This window comes from Thamnophis sirtalis, unplaced genomic scaffold (assembly GCF_051295495.1).
Source record: "Thamnophis sirtalis isolate CommonGarterSnake01/CBP01778 unplaced genomic scaffold, rThaSir2_p1.2 scaffold_2, whole genome shotgun sequence".
Taxonomy (NCBI): domain Eukaryota; kingdom Metazoa; phylum Chordata; class Lepidosauria; order Squamata; family Natricidae; genus Thamnophis; species Thamnophis sirtalis.
In genome coordinates, this window is record NW_028261382.1 from 22,891,497 (window position 1) to 22,910,653 (window position 19,157).

General features: G+C 50.1%; 1 protein-coding gene across 1 annotated transcript in view; it reads left to right on the forward strand.

The window, feature by feature from the left end:
• The window catches only part of ADAMTS7 (ADAM metallopeptidase with thrombospondin type 1 motif 7), a 42,737-nt gene extending 23,973 nt beyond the window's left edge, over window positions 1–18,764 (forward strand). The window contains exons 16-24 of the mRNA XM_014065206.2: window positions 603–744; window positions 5,258–5,384; window positions 5,722–5,935; window positions 6,857–8,512; window positions 8,911–9,063; window positions 10,004–10,177; window positions 10,652–10,798; window positions 10,886–11,045; window positions 17,024–18,764. Of these exons, the coding sequence (XP_013920681.2) occupies window positions 603–744; window positions 5,258–5,384; window positions 5,722–5,935; window positions 6,857–8,512; window positions 8,911–9,063; window positions 10,004–10,177; window positions 10,652–10,798; window positions 10,886–11,045; window positions 17,024–17,187 (2,937 nt within the window). The 3' untranslated portion in view covers window positions 17,188–18,764. The remainder of the gene's footprint in view (window positions 1–602; window positions 745–5,257; window positions 5,385–5,721; window positions 5,936–6,856; window positions 8,513–8,910; window positions 9,064–10,003; window positions 10,178–10,651; window positions 10,799–10,885; window positions 11,046–17,023) is intronic.
• The last annotated feature ends 393 nt before the right edge of the window (window positions 18,765–19,157 follow it).

The window sequence follows — 19,157 nt, forward strand, 5'->3', positions numbered from 1 at the left end:
CAACGCCTCCAGGCCACAGCAACCCTGCCTCACCTGGCTGAACATGCGCAGGGCTGCATCCGTGTACCTGCCCATACTCCATGGCCCTCACATCCCACCTGCACTTGGCCCTGCTGCAGCATCCCTTCCCTGTTGCACTTGTGCCGGACGGGCACTCTGGACCCCACTCTAGCACTCGCCTCTTTGCCGGCCTGCTCAGGAGTTGCCCCAAATAGGCTTTTGTCTGGGACTTCCCGGGGGCTTCCCCATTGGCTCTCCCTTTTCGGAAGCCAAAAGGAAGTCCCAAATCCTGGTCAAGTGAGGTCCTTGTTTAACAACCTTGCTTAATGGCAGCAGAGGGACTGCCGGATTGCCACTGCCAAGCGGCGCAGTCCCATCACATGGAGCTTTGTAACAGCACCAGTTACCAATGGAAATTCCAGTCTCAATCATTGTGGTTCAGTCCAGGACTGTCTGTCTGGTGATTTGCCCTCAGTGACAGAATCCCAGGCTCCCCCATAAGTGTGGGGTTGGCCCCATTTCACCTCTGGAGGGGCATCTTCACAATTGTGTTTCCCCAACACTGGTTGCCTGGCTCAAGGTGTGTCTCTGCTTGCCCTCAGCTCCTGTTTCAAGAGAAGAACCCGGGTGTCCGTTACCAGTACACCATCCAGCAGGAGTCCAGGAATCAGAGTTTGGTTGCTCCGCCTGAGTTCTTCTGGCACTACGGACCCTGGACAAAATGCACAGCTACCTGTGGGACAGGTGAGGAGTTGCCTGCTGGGCAGCAGGTTGCTTTCTCGGCAGCCTGAGCAGAAGCAGCAACTGTCCAGCTGCAAATCTGATTGGACTGGTTCTTGCATTGGGGCAGTCCAGAAAACCGGGGGGAGGGGGGTGGAAGGGGTTGAGGATCCACCACTGCAAGTGGTTTTCTAAAAGAAGAGTCAGGATCAGGATAGGAATGGGAGCTTCTGACATGACTGGGTCTGCTTTTGAGGCACCAGACTGGTGAAATCTTAGGCAGTGCAGGGAACTTTAAGTTTAGAGAGTTGCCCTCACGAAGCATTGCACGGCAGAGAGCGTGTGGCTGAGGTTCAAACGTCCTGCTCGGGGCAGGCGCCATCCCGGGGCTTGCGCCCTTTTAGCTCTTACCTGTCCAGGTGGCTTCTGCTGATGCCCGATGGGGAGCAACTGCAGCCCCATCTGACGCTTCTTCTCATTTCTTCTGCTGATGGGGGGAGGAAGGCAGCTGCGATGATGAGGATGGAATAGGAAGTATTTGGCAACACGAGGGCGATTGCCCGCCAGGTGCCATCGGTTCATGATTGGGACCAGCCGTTCCTCGGGTTTTATTGCCTGGTGTGCCTTCCTTGTCGCCAGGGGAGATCATGGGGCAAACAGAGAAAGAAAGAAAGAGTCCTACTCTGCATCAAAGTGGGAGAGAAATGCACAGGCTTGTTCTTGGGTCTCTGGACTTTTCTGTATATGCTCATAGGAAACTTGAGCCTCCGAGTAATTTAAGAGTTAGTTCAATTGGTTTGGGTCCAGACATGGGGGCTTGGTGTAGAGCACACCCTGCTTCTTCGTTCTTTGGAGCCTGTCCATCCATCGCCCTGCCTCCCTGTTGCGTAGGAGGCCGTGACAGCAAGAGGCAAATGGCTTGTGTTGGCAAACAAGTCTAGCTTTCTGCTTCAGACACTCCCGTTTGCAAGGTCGGGCCAGGAGGTGGGTGGGAGAAGCAGGGCGTGGAGTTAGCTGACCTCAGGAGGCCTTGCTGCTTTTCGTGTGCAGATGCTTCCTTGGGATCTGACCAGGGACTGATGGAGAAAGAGGCCTTGGTAGAGTTCCACTGAGGTCTTGACAGGGTGTGTATCTGCTGTGAAAAAAGGCAACAACACTTTGGGGCTAATAAGAAACGGTGCTGGAGACAAGTGTCATAATGTCCTGATACAAACTGATGGTGTGACTCCATTGGGAGCACTGTGTGCAGTTTTGGTCACACAATTCAAAAAGGATCTAGTGGAGCTAAAGGAGGTTCAGAGGAGGGCAACTAAGGTGATCCAGGGGCTGGAAAGGTTTAAGAAAAGCTGATTAATCTAGAAAAAAGGCAACTGGAAGGGGAAATGATTAAAGTATATATAATTAGATAGAGTTTCACTTCTTGGATGAGAAGCGAAATGTCTTCAAGGAAAAACCAGGGACGTCTGGTTGCCTTTTGAAAAAGCACCTTTGGGGCAACTGTGACCTGGATGTTGATAATCTCCATGGCTTTTTGAGATGGCTGGTAGGACCACCGACGTCTGATGATTTGATGAGGTTGCTCTTCAGCAGCCTGGAGCTGGAATTGACCTGTGGCCCTAGCGGAGTTCTCACGGGCTGTTAGAGGCCTGTTCTTTGAACGTGTTGCTTAGCTGGGCCACGTAGCTCATCTGAATCTACCTCTCAGACAGGGACTCTGGCCAAGTGCCAGCTCTCCTGGGCTCATCCTGTGGATGGTGTGGATGGCTGTCTTTTGGAGGGAAGCTGAATAAGGGATTCACTCCCAGCGGTGCCACCTTGTTCCTCTCCTCCACGGTTACTCACTGATGTCCTCTGGGATCGGAGAAGGTGGGGGGGCTGGGCTCTCTACGTGTCCCATGAAGCTGAGATCCGGACTTGTGCAGAGTACAAGCTGAGTGTCACCAGACATGCAAAGCTTTTAAAGGGAGTGGACACAGTCTAGCCAGGGGTGGGTTCCAGCTGCCGCTACTGCCAGTTCGCTCAGGGACGCTCACTGCGCACGCATGCGCAGTGCAACAAAAATTGCTCTGTGCTTGTGCAGAAGGCAAAAACAATATGGTGGCACCTATGGCACTGCAGAGAGAACTGGTTTGGAGGCGTGGTAGGCCTGGGTCACTGCCGGTTCCAGCAACCCAGGCCGCCAAATTATTAACGGTTCAGCCAAACTGGTAGGAACCCACCTCTGAGTCTAGCCAAGACCCCATGTCTCCCCCTTCCCCACTGAGGGGCAGCTTGTGGCACCTGAGGCTGCAGTGCTTCCTCTGAAGACTTGGTCCTCAAAGCCGGCTGAGAGAAACAACTCAAGGCCTCTGTAGCTTCTCAGGAGCCAGGATAGTGTTTACACCTTCTAGAAAGGAAACAAATGCATATTTTTCATCCGGGAGAAAGACAGGCCAATGGGGGCCGATGAACACTTATCTAACCGCTTCTTCATTAGCTGAGCTGAAAGGGGAGGTTTGCCAGCCAAGCTGATTCTGTAAAGATTTCCTGCCAGCAGTAAGAGCTGCCAAAAACACATCAGAATTTGGCTAGTTGCCTCCCTCCTGGGGATTCTCCAGCATCATGATCCCCCAGGAACATTTCCTGTTCATGGGGCCAATGTGCCTTCTCCCTCTCCAGGGAAGTGTGTGTGTTTTGGCTGCCTTGCGGAGCGTTTGTGGAAGGAAAGGCATTTGTCCAGAATCAGATGGGCAGCAAAGCTGGTGTAAACCTTCCCAGTCACTGAAGCAGCCGCAGCCCAGCAAGCTGTGCTCAGCGGCAGCAACCAGGGCAGGGCTTGGCCAGGGTCTGGGTTGGGAATGGGCTTCTTTGGCTCAGCCCTGCTCGTTGGTGGCCAGCAGAGAGATGACGGCAGCTGATTCCTCCGGAGCAGGAATGTCAGAGGTGTTTTTTGCTGAGATCTGGTCCACGGAGCCACCCTGGAAATGAGCATGCAAGAAGGGATAGGAAAGGAGAAAGGGAAAGAGGAAGACAAAGAAAAAGAAGGGAAGATGGGAAGAGAGCAAGGAAGGAGAAATAAGGGAAGAGGGGAAGGAAGAAGGAGAATGAAGAGGGAAGGAAAAAGAAGGGAAGGGGAAGGAAGGAAGGAAGATTATAATGAGAGGGAGGGAGGGTCTGAGGGAAGTCCTGCCTTAGCACTCGGCCACCACAGCATGTGACATCGAGCTGGCCATGCCCCCCACCCGCCACTCGAGGTCAAAAACAACCTTGATGTGGCCCTCAATGAAATCGATTTTGACACCCCTGCTCTGGAGAAACACACTTCAGAAATCTAAGATTCACTACTGGCTTTGGACCCTGAAGTGGCATTTATTCATAGATTTGCTCCTTGTGTGTTTTGTGGAAGACTAAGTCCAAATTGAATGCAATGGGTTTATTTTCTGTTTACAAGCTGGGCTGAAAGACCCAGTTTGGTTGGCGATGATGATGCTGGACCACAGGTGGTCCAAAGATATCTCCCCTGTCTTTGTCCCATCTCAAAATCTAATGCTCCTATTTCCTAACTCCTGATGAGAGTCATTTATAAATATGTGGACCAGCAGAGGGATTAAAAGAGAACCTTGTATCACTCCATCTGACGCAGAGTCCCTGTCCTCTCTCATTGGAGAGTTTTTCCACCAGCTCTTCATCCATCTGATGGCCACTTAGTGATGCCATTGTCTCTCTTGAAACCTCATTATATCTCTCATTGCATCGGGATGGAGTCTGGGCAACTGAGTGCTGAGTGTTTACTGGCCGGATGCCCTTCCTGTCACCTTTACAGAGTCTGCAGCAGATATTTCCTCCTTGTGGCCAGAGAGACAAATATCTGCCGCTGCCTAGGATCGAACTCACAACCTCCTGATTGTGAGGCTCCACTTCTAGGCGTGTGAGAGCACTACTCACTAAGTTACAGTTATATGGTTTATTAAATACATCTTGTTCAATGATCCAGGCTACTCCTGTACTTGTCTAGTTGTAATTTTAACCTGATTGTGATGACTCCAGTCCGCCCTCATGCCTGTCTGAATGGTCTCCTGACTGTAGCCTTCTAGGGCCATTCCCTCCTGGCTTCGAGGCTCTTGGCTATTTGCAGGCTGGGTGGGAAGCAAACTCTTTAGTAGACATTCATCCCTGCCTTCTGCTTAGGGAGCAGCTGAAGTAACAAATGGCAAAAAAGTGCAGGGAAGGGTGAGATAGAATTTAAGGCCCACAAGGGAATGGCATGTAACAAAGCCCTTCGGTCTGGACCCTTGCGGGGGGATCCCAAGTTGTGACTGAACAGACGGTTCGGGTTCAACTTGAAATGAAAATTAAGTTGCAAGTTTATAAATCACGGGGGATCTCAAATTTCTCTCCGTGATTTATGCTCACAGGTGAGATCCACAGCACAACACACAAGGATTTTGTTCCTCTTCCCAGACAAGCCATGCCCAACATGTATCCTTGCCCCTTGGCATGTGCCCAGGTGAAGCCCCTCTCTCCCTCCCTCCATCTAAGCACCTTCTCCCACCCTCAGGGGTCCAGAGACAGATGGTGCGTTGCCTTGAGAAAGCCGCTGGGTTTGTGGAGGAGCAGTACTGCGATGCTCTTAGCCGGCCTGATGACGAGCAGAGGAATTGCAACCAGGAACCATGTCCAGCCAGGTCAGCTCTTGGGCTCATCCAAAGCTATTCAGACGGTAGGATGCTCCACCACTGAAAATAAAGGCCTGGGAGAAGAATGCTGCTCTGCCAATTCTGCAGAACGCGGGGCTCAGACAAACCCTGAGGCTGGGCCTCTCCGGCAGCACTTCCCTGTGGCTCCAGAGGCCATCACAGCCAGCCGTGGTCTCCCAGACAACCAAAGACCATGCCACCCCCTGGACTTCTGATGACCAAGTTCAGTCTAAAGTGGAACAGTCCAGGACGTGGCAAGAGGTCCTGTATGGGTCCAGAGTGGACGTTGTGATGACCTAACCTTCCATTCTGTGTATTTCCACAGGTGGTGGGCTGGTGAGTGGCAGGCTTGTTCAGCCACTTGTGGTGACTCTGGACTGATGAAGAGGACTGTCCTCTGCATTCAAAGTGTGGCCCTGGATGAGCAGCAGGCACTACCACCCAACATGTGCCAGCATCTCACCAAGCCAGAAACCACAGCTGCTTGCAACCGTGAAGTCCTCTGCTTGGCACTGTGGGTCACAGGCAACTGGTCCAAGGTGAGAGTCACATTGCAAAATTATAGGAACCTTGAGGTGTCAGGAAGGAGGACAGAGGCATGGCGGGAACTGTGGGTTTTCTCATAGCTCTTTGGGTCTAGTTTACAGAATCCTTCATTCTTTTCTGTGGTTTTTTTTGTCCTTCATGCCATCTGTGCTTGGGCAAAATGTTGATCATCTCTGGGTTTGAACTGTGGGACCAGCCACAGTTCTGAAAATTTCCCCGTTTTCCTTCAGCAAAGCAGCTTTCTTTCATGGTAGTGGATCTAGGTACTTGAGAGACCGCCTCTTGCCAATTACCTCCTCACGACCCATTAGATCGCATAGATTGGGCCTCCTCCGAGTTCCATCCGCCAGCCAGTGTCGACTGGCAACTACGCGGAGGAGAGCCTTTTCAGTTGCAGCTCCGACCCTTTGGAACGATCTCCCCGTGGAGATTCGTACCCTCACCACCCTCCAGACCTTCCGCACAGCCCTCAAGACCTGGCTATCCCGTCAGGCCTGGGGTTAAAGATTATATTCCATCCCCGCCCGAATGTTGAATGAATGTTGCTTTACTCTTTTAATTATGTATTGTCCTATATGTCTTTGTATGTTTCCCCTTCCTATATAAGTTGTAAGCCGCCTTGAGTCCCCTCAGGGAAAAGGGCGGCCTATAAATAAACTTAACTACAACTACAACTTTCTTCTAGAGAGCAAATCTGTTTTTCATTCTCTATCTTTAGCTAGACATTTCTTTAAGTTGTCCCTTGACCCACAATCAGATTCGATCTTCTGTAGACCAAAGTTAATTCTGAACCCCAAAGCTGAAAGTGGAGGATTGAGCCTAGCTTGTTTTTTTCTAGCCCTTCCTGCCTGTGGCAAAAGGGCCTTCGCCGGGTAGCCACCCACTTTTGGAACTCCTCTGCTTTGCCTTTCTAGTGCTCAGTGACCTGTGGGAAAGGAACTCAGAGGCGCCCCGTTTTCTGCCCCACTGACACCAGAGCCAAGTGTGATCCAGCCGAAAGACCAGCTTCCGAGCGCGACTGCTGGGCCTCAGCCTGTTGGAATAGGATGGAGAACAGTGTCCCTGACTGGTCCGGGAGTGGCTCTTCAAGCCAGGAACTCTTCAATGAAATTGATTTCATTCCCAATTATCAGGCCCCCAAATTTAGTCCTTCGGCTCCCAAATCTCAAAATGTTATTACAGAGGAAATTCTCCTCCCCAACAACCATAATAAGGGAAATGTGTTTGTGGATGACTTTTATTATGATTATAATTTTATCAATTTTCATGAGGATTTGGCTTATGAGCTGGTTGAGGAAAAGAACAGTAAAAGGGAAGACTTGAAGCCCAACTTTGGGTTCAAGATTTTTCACACGATGGAGGCGGATCCCCAAGAAGCGCTTCCGGATCTTCCTCCCACCACAGACCTGGAAGTCAAGTTGGCTAATCGAGGCTCCACATCTCCGACTGTTGGGCAGGAAAATGAGAAGGAGCATGCTAATGTTCAGGACAGTAGCGCAACTGACACTTTGCAGGATCCCTTCATTACCCCAGTAGTCACCAGCTCTTCTGCTTTGGTTCATCGGGAAAGCTTCCAGCCATCACTTCCAGAAGTCCATCCTTCCACTTCAACAGTGAAGTCTCCTCCTTTGGGGAGCAGCAACCATGTATTTGCTATTCAAGAACCTCCTTTTATTAATACCTTTTTGAAAGACAACACCGCAAGGCCTGATTCCTCCATCAGCTCTCCTTCCTTGGATGTACTCACTCCGACAATGTCTTCTGTTGAGGACAGTTATGGCAGAAATGCATTTGGTACTCTTAGCAGCACAGAAGATCCTGGTGGAAGGATGCAGGGCCCCAAGATTCCTGAACTCGGCAATAGCAGCGATCATGGTTTATGGGAAATGGTGGAAGAAACCAGCAGGAAGCAGAGCAATAGAGACAGAGTCATTGTCAGTGGTGAAGGTAATATGGATATGGCTTATACAGTGAAAGAAAATCTGGCAAATACATTTGCCACAACAACTGGGGCATCCTACCCCCTTGCCCATTACTTCTCTGCTTCTGCTAGAGCCTCCTGGGCTTTTACTGTTCCGGATGCAGAGATAAGCAGCATCTCAGGACGTGACCGTCTCAAGAATACCCCTTTGCTCATCACTGAGCTTCCATCAGGGACATCTCCCTCCACTTCTGCCTACCAGTCATCTGGACCCAGCAGAAAGACGCAAATGCTTCACCACCCAGACACTCTGATACCACTGATAGCCACCGAATCAAACTCTTTGGATCGGAACTCACCTTTTCCCAACTTTTCTCCCTCTGCGTTGCTTCCTTCAAAGCAGAAGCAGTCTAATAGGATTGAGACAGATTTGGAGACTAAGTCTGTACCTTCCATTAAGGACCTGGAATTCTCCAGGGACAGAAACGAAAGGCCACCTCCCCATGTGCCAACTGCCAGTAGCAGAGGAGGTGCTGGGCGTGAGGTCAAATTTCAGGAACCGGAAGGGAAGATGGCATCTTCTGCCACTCCTCCTGATGCTGTAAGAGCTGCTCTCAATGCTAGCTGGGAAGCTGGAAACTGGAGTGAGGTAAGTTCTCAGAGAAGCCAAGGTTCTTATCGCTGTGGGCAGATCTCTGGCCAGTCGTTTTGCTCCTTCCGCATCCTGGCCTCAGCCAACCTTCTCTTTACGATATGGGTCATTTTGTGGACCAAAAAAGATAGAAAGTTAGAAGATAGAAATGGTTGGGCTGAAGACATATAGTTTCCTGCCTTGGCTGTGGGGGCTTGGCTTTGAAACCTGTCCAAGCAGTGTCCTCTCTCCTGGCCAGCTGTGTATGGTAGAAGGCCAGGGGGGAAGGAGGTGGGAATGGGATCCACAGGGGCCGCAGCTGGTGTGTTAGTGCTTTCTAGAGAGGCCAGAAGGAGAGGCAGCATGACTTCCTTTTGGAAGAGGGAAGAGGCTGACGGGATTCCTGTTGTTTCTAGTGCTCTACAACCTGTGGCCTTGGGGCTGTTTGGAGAGTTGTGCACTGCAGCACCGGAAATGAGAAGGACTGTGACTTGACTAGGAAGCCGGCTCCTGCCCGGCGCTGTTATCTGAGGCCCTGCTCCAAGTGGCACGTTGGAAAATGGAGTAAGGTAGGCAGACCTGATCCCAATTACAAAGACTGATGCGGGGACAGACTTTGGATGAATGGTGGATTTTTCCCTTTGCCCTGGGCTCTCTGCCAAGGCAACCTGTAAGTTGACGAGGGTTTTAGCTTAACTCTGCCTCCCTTCTAGTCTTAAGCACAAGGGGTAGATTTCATGAAGAGAAGCGGCTCAAAATCAGGAGTCCTTGTGGCCCTTTGATGTCCCTTCCTGCTCCTGCCCACCCCCACCACACAGGCGCCTTGGAGTGAGCATTGCCAGCCAATCGTGCGCATGAGGAGCAGAGGAGATGTTTCCATAGATGTTTTCTTGGACTGAGGCAAAGGCGCTACTCGATGAAAAACATCTTCCAGGAGAGAAATGTATTAGCTCCAATTCTGAGGGGAAACGGGAAGCCTTGTTTGTATATCCAGAATGAGGATCTAACTAACCGTAGTTAGTTAATGTCTGTGAGGGACTTTGACAGGAGCTGGAGATTCTGGCTGGGAACCAGATGCTGAAATGTTAGAAAGGAGACTCGGCTTAAAGGATTGGAAGATCTCCCAAGCAGGAACCAGTATGGAGAGTTTTCAGTTATTTCCAAAGGCAGGCCTAAAAACAGCAAGTAGAAATGGCAAAACAGCAGCTTCCAGCCAGCTTTTGGGGGGAACTTCCATAAAGTCAGTTTGTGGGGGAGCCGGTGGCCTCCAGAGGGAGGGGATTCTTTTGAGTAGCCATCTGCAGGGCTGCTCTTCTTCCACCCTGGAGGGTAAATCCAGCACTGAGCAGGGTTTGGACCGGGTGGCCTTTATCTGTATCCCAGAAGATCAGAGGGTTTCTGGCATTACGGCAGACCAAAACGGTCCCTTGTCCTTGGCAGCCGGGTTTCTGCTTTGTGCCACTTATCAGAAGACGTGGCTCCTTTTCTGCTCTTTCTGGTTGTCACCAGTGCTCCAGGACCTGTGGAGGAGGTGTGAAAGTGCGGGGCATCCAGTGCATCGACACCCGGGGCCAGCGATCTCTGCGACCCTTTCACTGCCAGACTGCCTCCTACAAGCCTCCAGCGCAGATGCCGTGCCACACCAAGCCGTGTCTGAGCTGGTACACCTCCACCTGGAGAGAGGTGAGCCGAAGGTCACTGGAAGTGGAGGAGGACTCTGAATGCAACCTGAACCCTTATTCACTAGTCATGTTCCCCCAACACACACGGCCAATGTCAGAGCAGCCAGCTGGGCTTCTTGGACAGGCTGGGATGCTCTCTGGGGAGGGGGACGGCGAGTTTGGCATTCCAGACCTTTGGCTCCCTATTGTCCTGCTGGGCGATGATTCCCTCTGAAGGAAAGCCCACTGCATTCTCCTGCTTTAGCCCAGCACATCCAAGGAGGAGGATCTGGTGCTGCAGAAGAAGCAGCTCCTGCAGTACCAGAGTATCTTCAACTGAAGTTGAAGCCAGCGCTTGCTTACTCCTGGGGGGGTTTCTGGCTGCGATGGCTCCACCGTTGAAGAGTGGCCCAGGGCTCCAGAGAGGGCTTAGCAGGAAGGGAGGCCAGGCCATCCCGGCTGCTTCTGACCCCGATGCCTCTTTCCACCCTTCCAGTGCTCTGAGCTGTGTGGAGGAGGTGAGCAAGAGCGCCTGGTGACCTGTCCCGGAACGGGGAGGTGTGACTCAGCCCTCCAGCCGAACAGCACAAGGCCGTGCAACACCCAGCCCTGCGCCAAGTGGAGAGTGGGATCTTGGGGGCAGGTAAGCCCCTGGCGGTGAGCGGCCCTCGGCCTCCCTGTGCTCTCAGAGAAGGGCAAGCGGGGGCTCAGAGAGCTCTGTTCCCTGCAGTGCACGGCCACATGTGGCGAGGGCGTCCAAAGGAGGCAGGTGAAGTGCCTGAACACCAAAACTGGACAGGCAGAAGAAGACAGCAGCTTGTGTGAGCACGAACCTTGGCCGCAGAACACCCAGAGGTGCAATTCCCAGGACTGTCCTGCCAACGAAGAAAGTAAGTGGGCGCCTAGGGTGACCTTCTTATAGCTGAATGACCTGGAGCCCCCTTATTAGGGCATCGCTTGGCGTTTGGCTCTTTGGACAATTATCCAATGGGGTCTGGCTGTGCGTTCGGAGGGTGCCAGTGTTGGCTGCGTGTGCAGTTGTTTCAAATGGAGGTGACTGGGAGGTCTTTTTATGGCATCTGGGAAAGTTTTTGGGTTGGCATCAGTGAAACCTGCTGGCAAAGGTTTGGCTGTGTCATGGTTGTGTCCGCTTGGGCAGACTTTCAGAGAAGGCCTCTTTAAGCCACGTGGCAAATGACTTGATAGTTGAGGATTATCTCTGGTCTCTGGACTGGTTACCTAGTTTGTCTGCATTCACCCACAACTGGACTCCCTCTATGACAGGGGTGTCAAACTTGATTTCATTGAGGGCCACATCAGGGTTGTCTTTGACCTCAGGGGGCCGGGGTGGGCGTGGCCAGTTTGACATCACTCCTGTGGGGGGGGGGTGCGCCTGTGGTGACCCAAGCGCTCCGTTTTCACTGGGAGAAGGTTGCAGGAGGCCATCCCAGCTGAAAATGGCGCTCAGGAGTGGCAGAGGCACCAGGGGCTGATCCTTTGCTCTTTCCAATGTGGTCTCGTGGGCCAGATCTAACCACCCCAGGGACCAGATCTGGCCCCCGGGCCTTGAGTTTGACACTCCTGGTCTATGACCTCTGGCCTCTGCGAGCCCCTGGATCTGAGACAAATGTCCAAGCAGTGGGATGTCCCAGGTTGACCCTGATTCTCGTTTTTGCTGACCGTCAGGCTTTTCTATTCTCACAGGGGATGATTCTGGTATTCCAGCCTCTTCTCCTTCCTGGGCCTCAGAGGCTCTTTGCTGGTTCAGAAGGGAAACCCGAGAGAGGCCTCTTCCTCCGGCTGCATTCCAAGGTTTTATCTCCACCAGGAATGCTGTCAACAGTGGCCCCATCAGGGTATTTGGCAAGCAGAGGGGAGGGGAGAGGGGACCTTCTGCTTCAGGAGATGGAGGGGAAGAGATTGGGCATTCAGCTGTGGACCTGGTTGCTTCTGCTGGTCCTTGGTTGAAAAGATTGGCGAGATCCCAACCTCTGGGTCCTTTCCTAAACACGGTGTCATTTTTCTGATTTAACTGGCCTGTAGTCCCTGAGGGGAGGGGTGCTGAGTGGAGAGGGGAGGATTTCCCTTCGCCAGGTGTGTACAAAGGGAGGCTGGACAGGCTTCTGCTGGGGAGGCTTTGACTTGAATTCCTGCCTTGGGTGTGTGAGTCCACCCTTCCACTCAGTAGCTGCATGATTCTTCAGGAGCACAGCCATCTTCCCTGGGAATTCAGGGAGTTGCAGTTCCTACATCTGGGGAACGCTGAGGGACAGAATAGGCTTCCTTCATGCACGGTTTCTCCTGAGAGGCCTTGCTTTCTTCAAGATTATGAGCGCACCTCGCATGGATGCCAAGGCATGATCAGAATCTCTCTGGTTTTTAAATTGTTTTATTTTATTCGATCTTATGCAATCATCCAGACAGCAGCCCGGCCACTTGTGAAACACCTTGCAGGGAAAGAAAGTCTGTTGGTTGTCAGGCAGCTCTTCCCATTCAGAAGGGTTTCCCCCAGTCTTCCCCAGCATCTGCTTCAGGTCTACCACTACTTGTCCTGACTGCTGGAACCACTCTGAATCATTCTGCCCAACTTTTCCAGGACGGGAGGCTTGACGGAAGCCAACCTCCCCGTGATTGTCGCTTCTCTTGGCTAACCACCTCAAACTGTTCCCTTTTAGTTTTTCCTCCCACCATTACAGTGCAATAATGCAACCATCACACAAATCAGGATACCATATTTTTCAGAGTATAAGACGCACCAAGGTTTTGAAGAGGCAAATTTTTTTAAAAAAGTTTTTGCACTCTGCAAACCTCCCAAAAACAGCCCGTTTTCTGTGAAAATGGGACCAATTTTTTTTAAAAAAGAGGGCGTGAATAGTCCTTAAAAGGCTTATAAAGTGTTCCTGGGCTCCCCAAAAACGAGCAAAAAACTGCCCGTTTTTCACAAAAATGGACCCGTTTTTTGTTTAAAAAAGGGGAGGGGCATTAGGAAGCTTATAGAGTAGGGGTGGGTTTCAACTGATATGGACTGGTACGGCCATACTGGATGGTGAAATTTAGCGTGCCCCATACCCTCCCCTCGTTCACTCTTTCACTCGCCCCGCCCATCCACACCATGCTGCCGAAAAGTTCTCAGAAGAAAAACCAGAAGAAGAAAGAACTGGTGAGTGGCTGGTGAGGGGGAGGATGTTGGGGAAGAGGGAAGAGGCAGAGGGGCTGCTAGAAGATTGTGTCCGTGTGCACAGGCTGTGGGTTTTAAGAAACGTCTGAATGAATCCAGGAAGAGGGAAGAGGCAGAGGGACTGGAAGTGTGGGTTCCTATAGTATCTTCCAGCCCCTCTGCCTCTTCCCTCTTCCTGGATTCACTCAGACATTTTAAAAACTCACAGCCTGTGCACACACAATACTTTTTTAAAACTCACAAACTGTGCACACACAATACTGTGTATGTGCTGTGCACAGGCTGTGAATCTTAAAAACCTCTGAGTGAATCCAGGAAGAGGGAAGAGGCAGAGGGGCTGGAAGAGTGTATGTAAGGTGGTCAGTAATGTTGAAGACCGGCAAGGACAGCCATATTTCCTCTGTTTTATTGTTTTGTGTACTTGTTATTTAAGTAGTAAGTGCACAAAATAATAAATTTCCTTTTTTTATGTCTTCTTTTTGTAGGTCATTCTTTGGGGCAAAGAATTCAGTGACATTGACTTGGCCAATCCCACTCAGTCACATGACTGCCAAGCTACTCCCACCTGGTCACATGACCACCAAACCACTCCCACCCAGTCACATGACCACCAAGCCACTCCCACAAAACAGGCCACACCTACAGAATAGGTTCTAAACATTTTTGAAACCCACACTGTTACAGAGTGTTCCTGGGGTCTGTGGAGGGGCAGAATTGAGCAAAAAATGGGCTTTTTTTCTCATTTCTGCCCTCCCCAGCCCCCAGGAGCTCTCTGAAAGCCTCCTACAAGCTATGCATCACCATTTTGGTGAAGGGGTAGGGTTTCAGGAGGCCAAAAATGCTGTATTCAGTGCATAAGACGCATCCAGATTTTCAGCCTCTTTTGAGGGAAAAAGGTACGTCTTATATTACGAAATATACGGCAGGTTTGTTGCAATCAACCAGATGTTCAGATTGGATTTGGCATTTTTCTCCCCCTACTGAGCCCTTCCCAAGGATTTGGGACAGGCAGATGAATGTTGATGTTCAGTGGTGTTAAAAGATATCATGGCAGGATGTGAAATGTTCCACATAAACCTGCCTTTTGCAGTTGATTGATGGTGAATTTGTCAAGGCTGATAATATTCAAGGGATGCTCCACTTGTTTTGGGATTACACCCAAAGAGCCTATGACTATTGGTAAATACCTTTGATTTTTTTTGCAACAGCCCTTCTATTGTATTTGCAGGTCTTTGTATTTTGTTATCTATCCAGGTACTGCCACACCCACTATCCAAGCTTTTTGGTCTGTCTTATTGACAACTGGGATGTTAGGCAGCAGGCGCCTCCTGTTCGTCTGAATTCTGAAGTCCCGGAGCACTTTAACTTCTTCATTTTCTATGACTTTCTCTATTTTGTAGTCCCACCAGGTGTTGCTTGCAGACAGATGGTATTTCTTGCAGATCTTCCAACACACCACTATTGCTACTTTGTCCTGCCGCTGCTTGTAGTCAGTTTGGGTGCTCTTCTTGAGAAGCTAATAGTAGATGCTCTACTATTTCTTCAGCTTCTGTGCAGAGGCAGCATTTGCTTTCTGTTGCTGTATTCTCAGTTCTGCTTTTGTATGCATTCGTTCCTAAGGCTTGGTCTTGTGCAGCCAGGATTAGTCTCACTGTCTCTTTCTTCAACTTTCCTGCTCTTAGCCATTGCCAGGTCTTGTTATTATCTGCTTTGCCTGCTATTTTTTTAACGTACTGGCTATGCAATGTTTTATCTTCCCATACCTATTTTCTATTCTTCATTTGGTCTTTCTTGTAGGCCAATTTGTTCTCTCCAGTACCAGTGACGTGCAGTCAGGGGAGGCAGAGCCTCACCACTGTCATCATGAAAAGAAAAAAAATGTAAAAGGAAAAAGGCTGAGCTAGTTGCTGCCAGAGTCACAGTGGATGACTCTGCTTAGTGCTTCGTTGTGATGATATTATGCCCTACTGATTCAGACCCCACTGGCCTAGGAGAAGGTCTCCCGTGCGTTTCCTCTTTTAGAGAAACAAATCTGGCAGCCAATAATAATGGCTTATTTTCTTACAGGTCTTTTTAAAAAAAGTATTTTGAGAAATTATGCCAGAAATCCTGTGAATCGGAGGGACCAGAGTAGGCTAAACAAAGATGGATTAAAGTTCATTTGTATTAGCCATTGGAGGTGACTGACACTCCACCAAAACAGATAACAAGGGACTCTCCTTTTCTGAGTCTCCAGCTTCCAGTTCATGTGTTTCTGCTGAATTCAGGCTTGTTTAAAAAAATAAAAAAATAAATAGAGGACGCAACCACTTCCCTGTTTTAAGCTGACAGAGAGGCCACTTTTGTGTATTGGTTTGGTGCCGGATCACTAGTGCTTACACAACAAACATTTACTTGAATGGCAGAGAAAAAGTATAGAAAAAGGCAACATCCTGATGGGGGGTTTGTGAAACACAAGGCAACATTCAGCCTTTGACCGAGCTGGCCTAACCTTTGCTTTCTGGTGGATTTCTAAACTCCATGGATTAGAAAACAACAGGCATTTGAGGTGCCTCATTTCAATGAGAAAAATAAACTTTTAGCCCCTGGCTAATGCTCACTTCCTGCAGCAAAGATCCTTTTTGTGGGGGTGATTGTGGCCCTCCTCAGAGGGGACGCTTGGCCTCCTGCTTGATTGCAGCCTTTCCGGCTTCTGCACTCTAAAGAGGTGTGGAGGGATGAAAGGATGCTTCTTCAGCCATAGAAGCCCCGCACACACTTTGCAAGGCCCCGAGTTTGTTTTCATTCTTGAGGAAGTGGAGACAATCCACATACATCTCAATGAGCTGACTGGGGCGGGGGGGGGGGAGGAAGGAGCCTGACAAAAGGGCTTCATGGGGAGCATTGTGTGATGAGATGGTATCACAGCCTTGGATGTCATCGGGGAGGCGCCTGCAATTTGACAGAAGGCTCCATCCTGACGTGTCATCTGATCTTTGAGCAAAAATTGCTTCCTTTTCATTAACCTCTGGTCCTTGTCTCGCCTTTTGGAGTAGTAAAGAACACATTTGTTTAAGCTTTGCAAACCTTCTGATGACATGCTTCCTACTCATTCCAGTTTTGATATGCTCATCCAAGTCTCCCCCATATGATTTGACAGCTTGGATTCCGCCCCCCCCCCCCCACTCCAACCCATTCCTGCTGCATTTGCAGAATAGGTCATTTGGCTTTGCTATTACTTTCTCTTGCCATGTGGTTCAAGTGGTTTACAAACTGCTTTAGTCACCTGGGACAATTAATGGTTTAAAACTGTTGGGGCAAAGAGTATGCAGTTGTAGATATCCCAGTGGTGGTGGAAATCCTCTGCATCCAAAGGGAGTTTGTATTAAGTGGCAAACTCTCATTAGCAGTATTGGCCAAAACACTCATTCTTGGTACTGTTGCTATTTCGAAGAAAGATGCAGAGGTCAGTTGGACTCACACGTGCTTAATGATGGGGCAATAGGTTGGGTGAAGCTCTAAACCCAGTTAGGTGAGAAGTAGGCCAAACCAATGTTTGCCACTCAGTGCGATTGTGGAAACTCCACACTCCGTATCTGTGAGACAGCACCTGTGCCCTGCTCAGCCTGTCTTCTGAGGTGGAGAACTGGACACGTGGGGAATATGACCGGCCCTCCATTTCAGAGGATCCTGCCTTCTCTTCTTTCCCAGGCTTCATCTGTGACGGTGACCGCCTCTCCTTTGGCTTCTGCCAGACCCTGCTGTGGCTGGGAAGATGCCACCTCCCCGCAGTCCGTGTCCAGTGCTGCCAGACCTGCCACCCCCATGGCCTGCTCCATCGGGATCGGGGTGATGAGCGTTCCTCCCGGAAGTGAACGCCTCTGTGCCCGGGAACCTCTGGTGGGCGAGCGCTGGAGGAGACCCACTTCAGCCAGCCAGCTCTTCCGTCCGTCAGAAACCAACCAATATTTTCTGCCTGGCGTGATGCTCAGTCTCGTGGCTGAGCTGTTTCTCCAGGCAGCCGAAGAGAAGCCTTGCACCCACAGTGCAGGAGGGAGCTGGTGGGGGTGAATGCTGTCTGGCCCCAGGAAAGCAGCCTGTGGAAGCCACCTCAGACATCTCCCCAGTCTACAGTTGGTCATAGTCACTCAGTGTTGGCAGGCCAGCACAAACCTCCTGAGGAGTGATTTTTTAAAAAAAGAATAAAACCAACTATTTTTATATTTTATGCCAATGAGCATGTAGCATTCCACAGAATGTCATTTGATCAGTTGGTTGTGTTATAAGTAAAAAGGTTTTTCTTGCTATAGGTGTAAGGAGCTTCGGACAGTGAAGTTAAATATCCCGGTGCTGGCTGCGCATGCATGTAGGCAAGCATGTACACACACACACACACAAATGGTGCTACTGCTCGAGACGGTCAGGTGTTTCTAGTCTGCCCAGCTTTGGGCAGGTTAGTAGCTCCTCCAGCAGGGCTGCCAGTCCTGTGCCAACCTGTTCTGCCATCTGGTGGCACCTGAGAGTTGCAAGCCAAAAGGATGCTGGTGAAGGACAGAGGGCAACCTGCCCAAGATTGCCAGGTGAGGGACTAAATGGAAACTTGTCTGACTACGCAACTGTTCTGCCTCCTTTTGTCGCAGTCAGTTCTCCCCGAAGCATTATTCCCTTTCCCTCGTGAACTAAGAATGCTTGATATCGGATCTACCTTTTCTGCATTTGTAACTTAACATTGTTAGCCCCACTGACAAAAATGTACCTGACTCAAGATTATGTGTTTGCTCTCTTGCTTTCACCTTGAAATTGGAGAAATGGTGCAGAAGTTCCCTTAAAAGTCTACACTGGCCACAAATCTAAACTTTGTGTAATCTACAAATAACATAAAAGATCAACCTGTTTTAAAGGAAGGATGGGATGGCTTCGCTTGTTGGTCTGTTCGGGGAGAGGGTTATTTTGCCTTTGGGCCCATCTGGACTCCTGGTGGCTGCATGGAGGGGGCCCTGCCGTGTTTGTAGCAGGCTGTGGAAGCAATTTGCCCTTGTTTCTTCTGGGATGTGTTTTGACACCCCTCCCTCCCCAGCTCAAGGGCTAAGAGAAAGGGACTGGCGTGTAGTTGCCCTGCTGCCTTTGCTGCCTCCGGAGGGCTAGAGCTAACGGTCCCCAGGGCCTTAACCACAAGGCCAAACTGTTGCTCAGAAGTTCTGCTGACTTGGCCATGTTTTAAGGCCAATTTGTCAGCTTCTGAATACCGAATGTCGTCCTCATCCCAAGATGAAAGTTCCCAATCAACATATGAGAAAAACTGAAAACTGATTGCGAGAAAAATATTGTAATACCTTTCTAAATTTTTAATGGCTGTAGCTCTCTAGTGTGTTAAACTGCAATAGCATAGTTACATCTAATCCTGTTGTATTTTTGTTTTTCTGCTAAATTTTTAAAATTTGTACCCATCTCATCTGAGTCTCTATGTGCTTGCTTAGCGTGGCTACAGTCCACTCAGAATATCACAGCGTATTGTGCCTCTCTGTTTGCTCAGTAAGTTTCAACTCCTCCCAGATGGCTTTGGACGGCAGCCAAGGTCAATCAGGACCTGGGCCAATTTTGTTGTTTCTCAAAGATGCCACTCCACATCTTGGTGAATGGGACTTTAACGGTGCAGATGCTTCCTTTCCCTGGAAAGTCTCACCCCACGTCCGGTTTGCCCTCCTGCCTACTTGCAGTGAGCAGCATCAACCTGGGAGGCCCCCCAAAGCCCTGATGCTTCTTAAGCCAAGAGGATAGGTGGAATAGGAAAGGCCTCTAATACACCTTCCCTGAGTGGAGACCATCCCCCAATACCTCCCTCTGC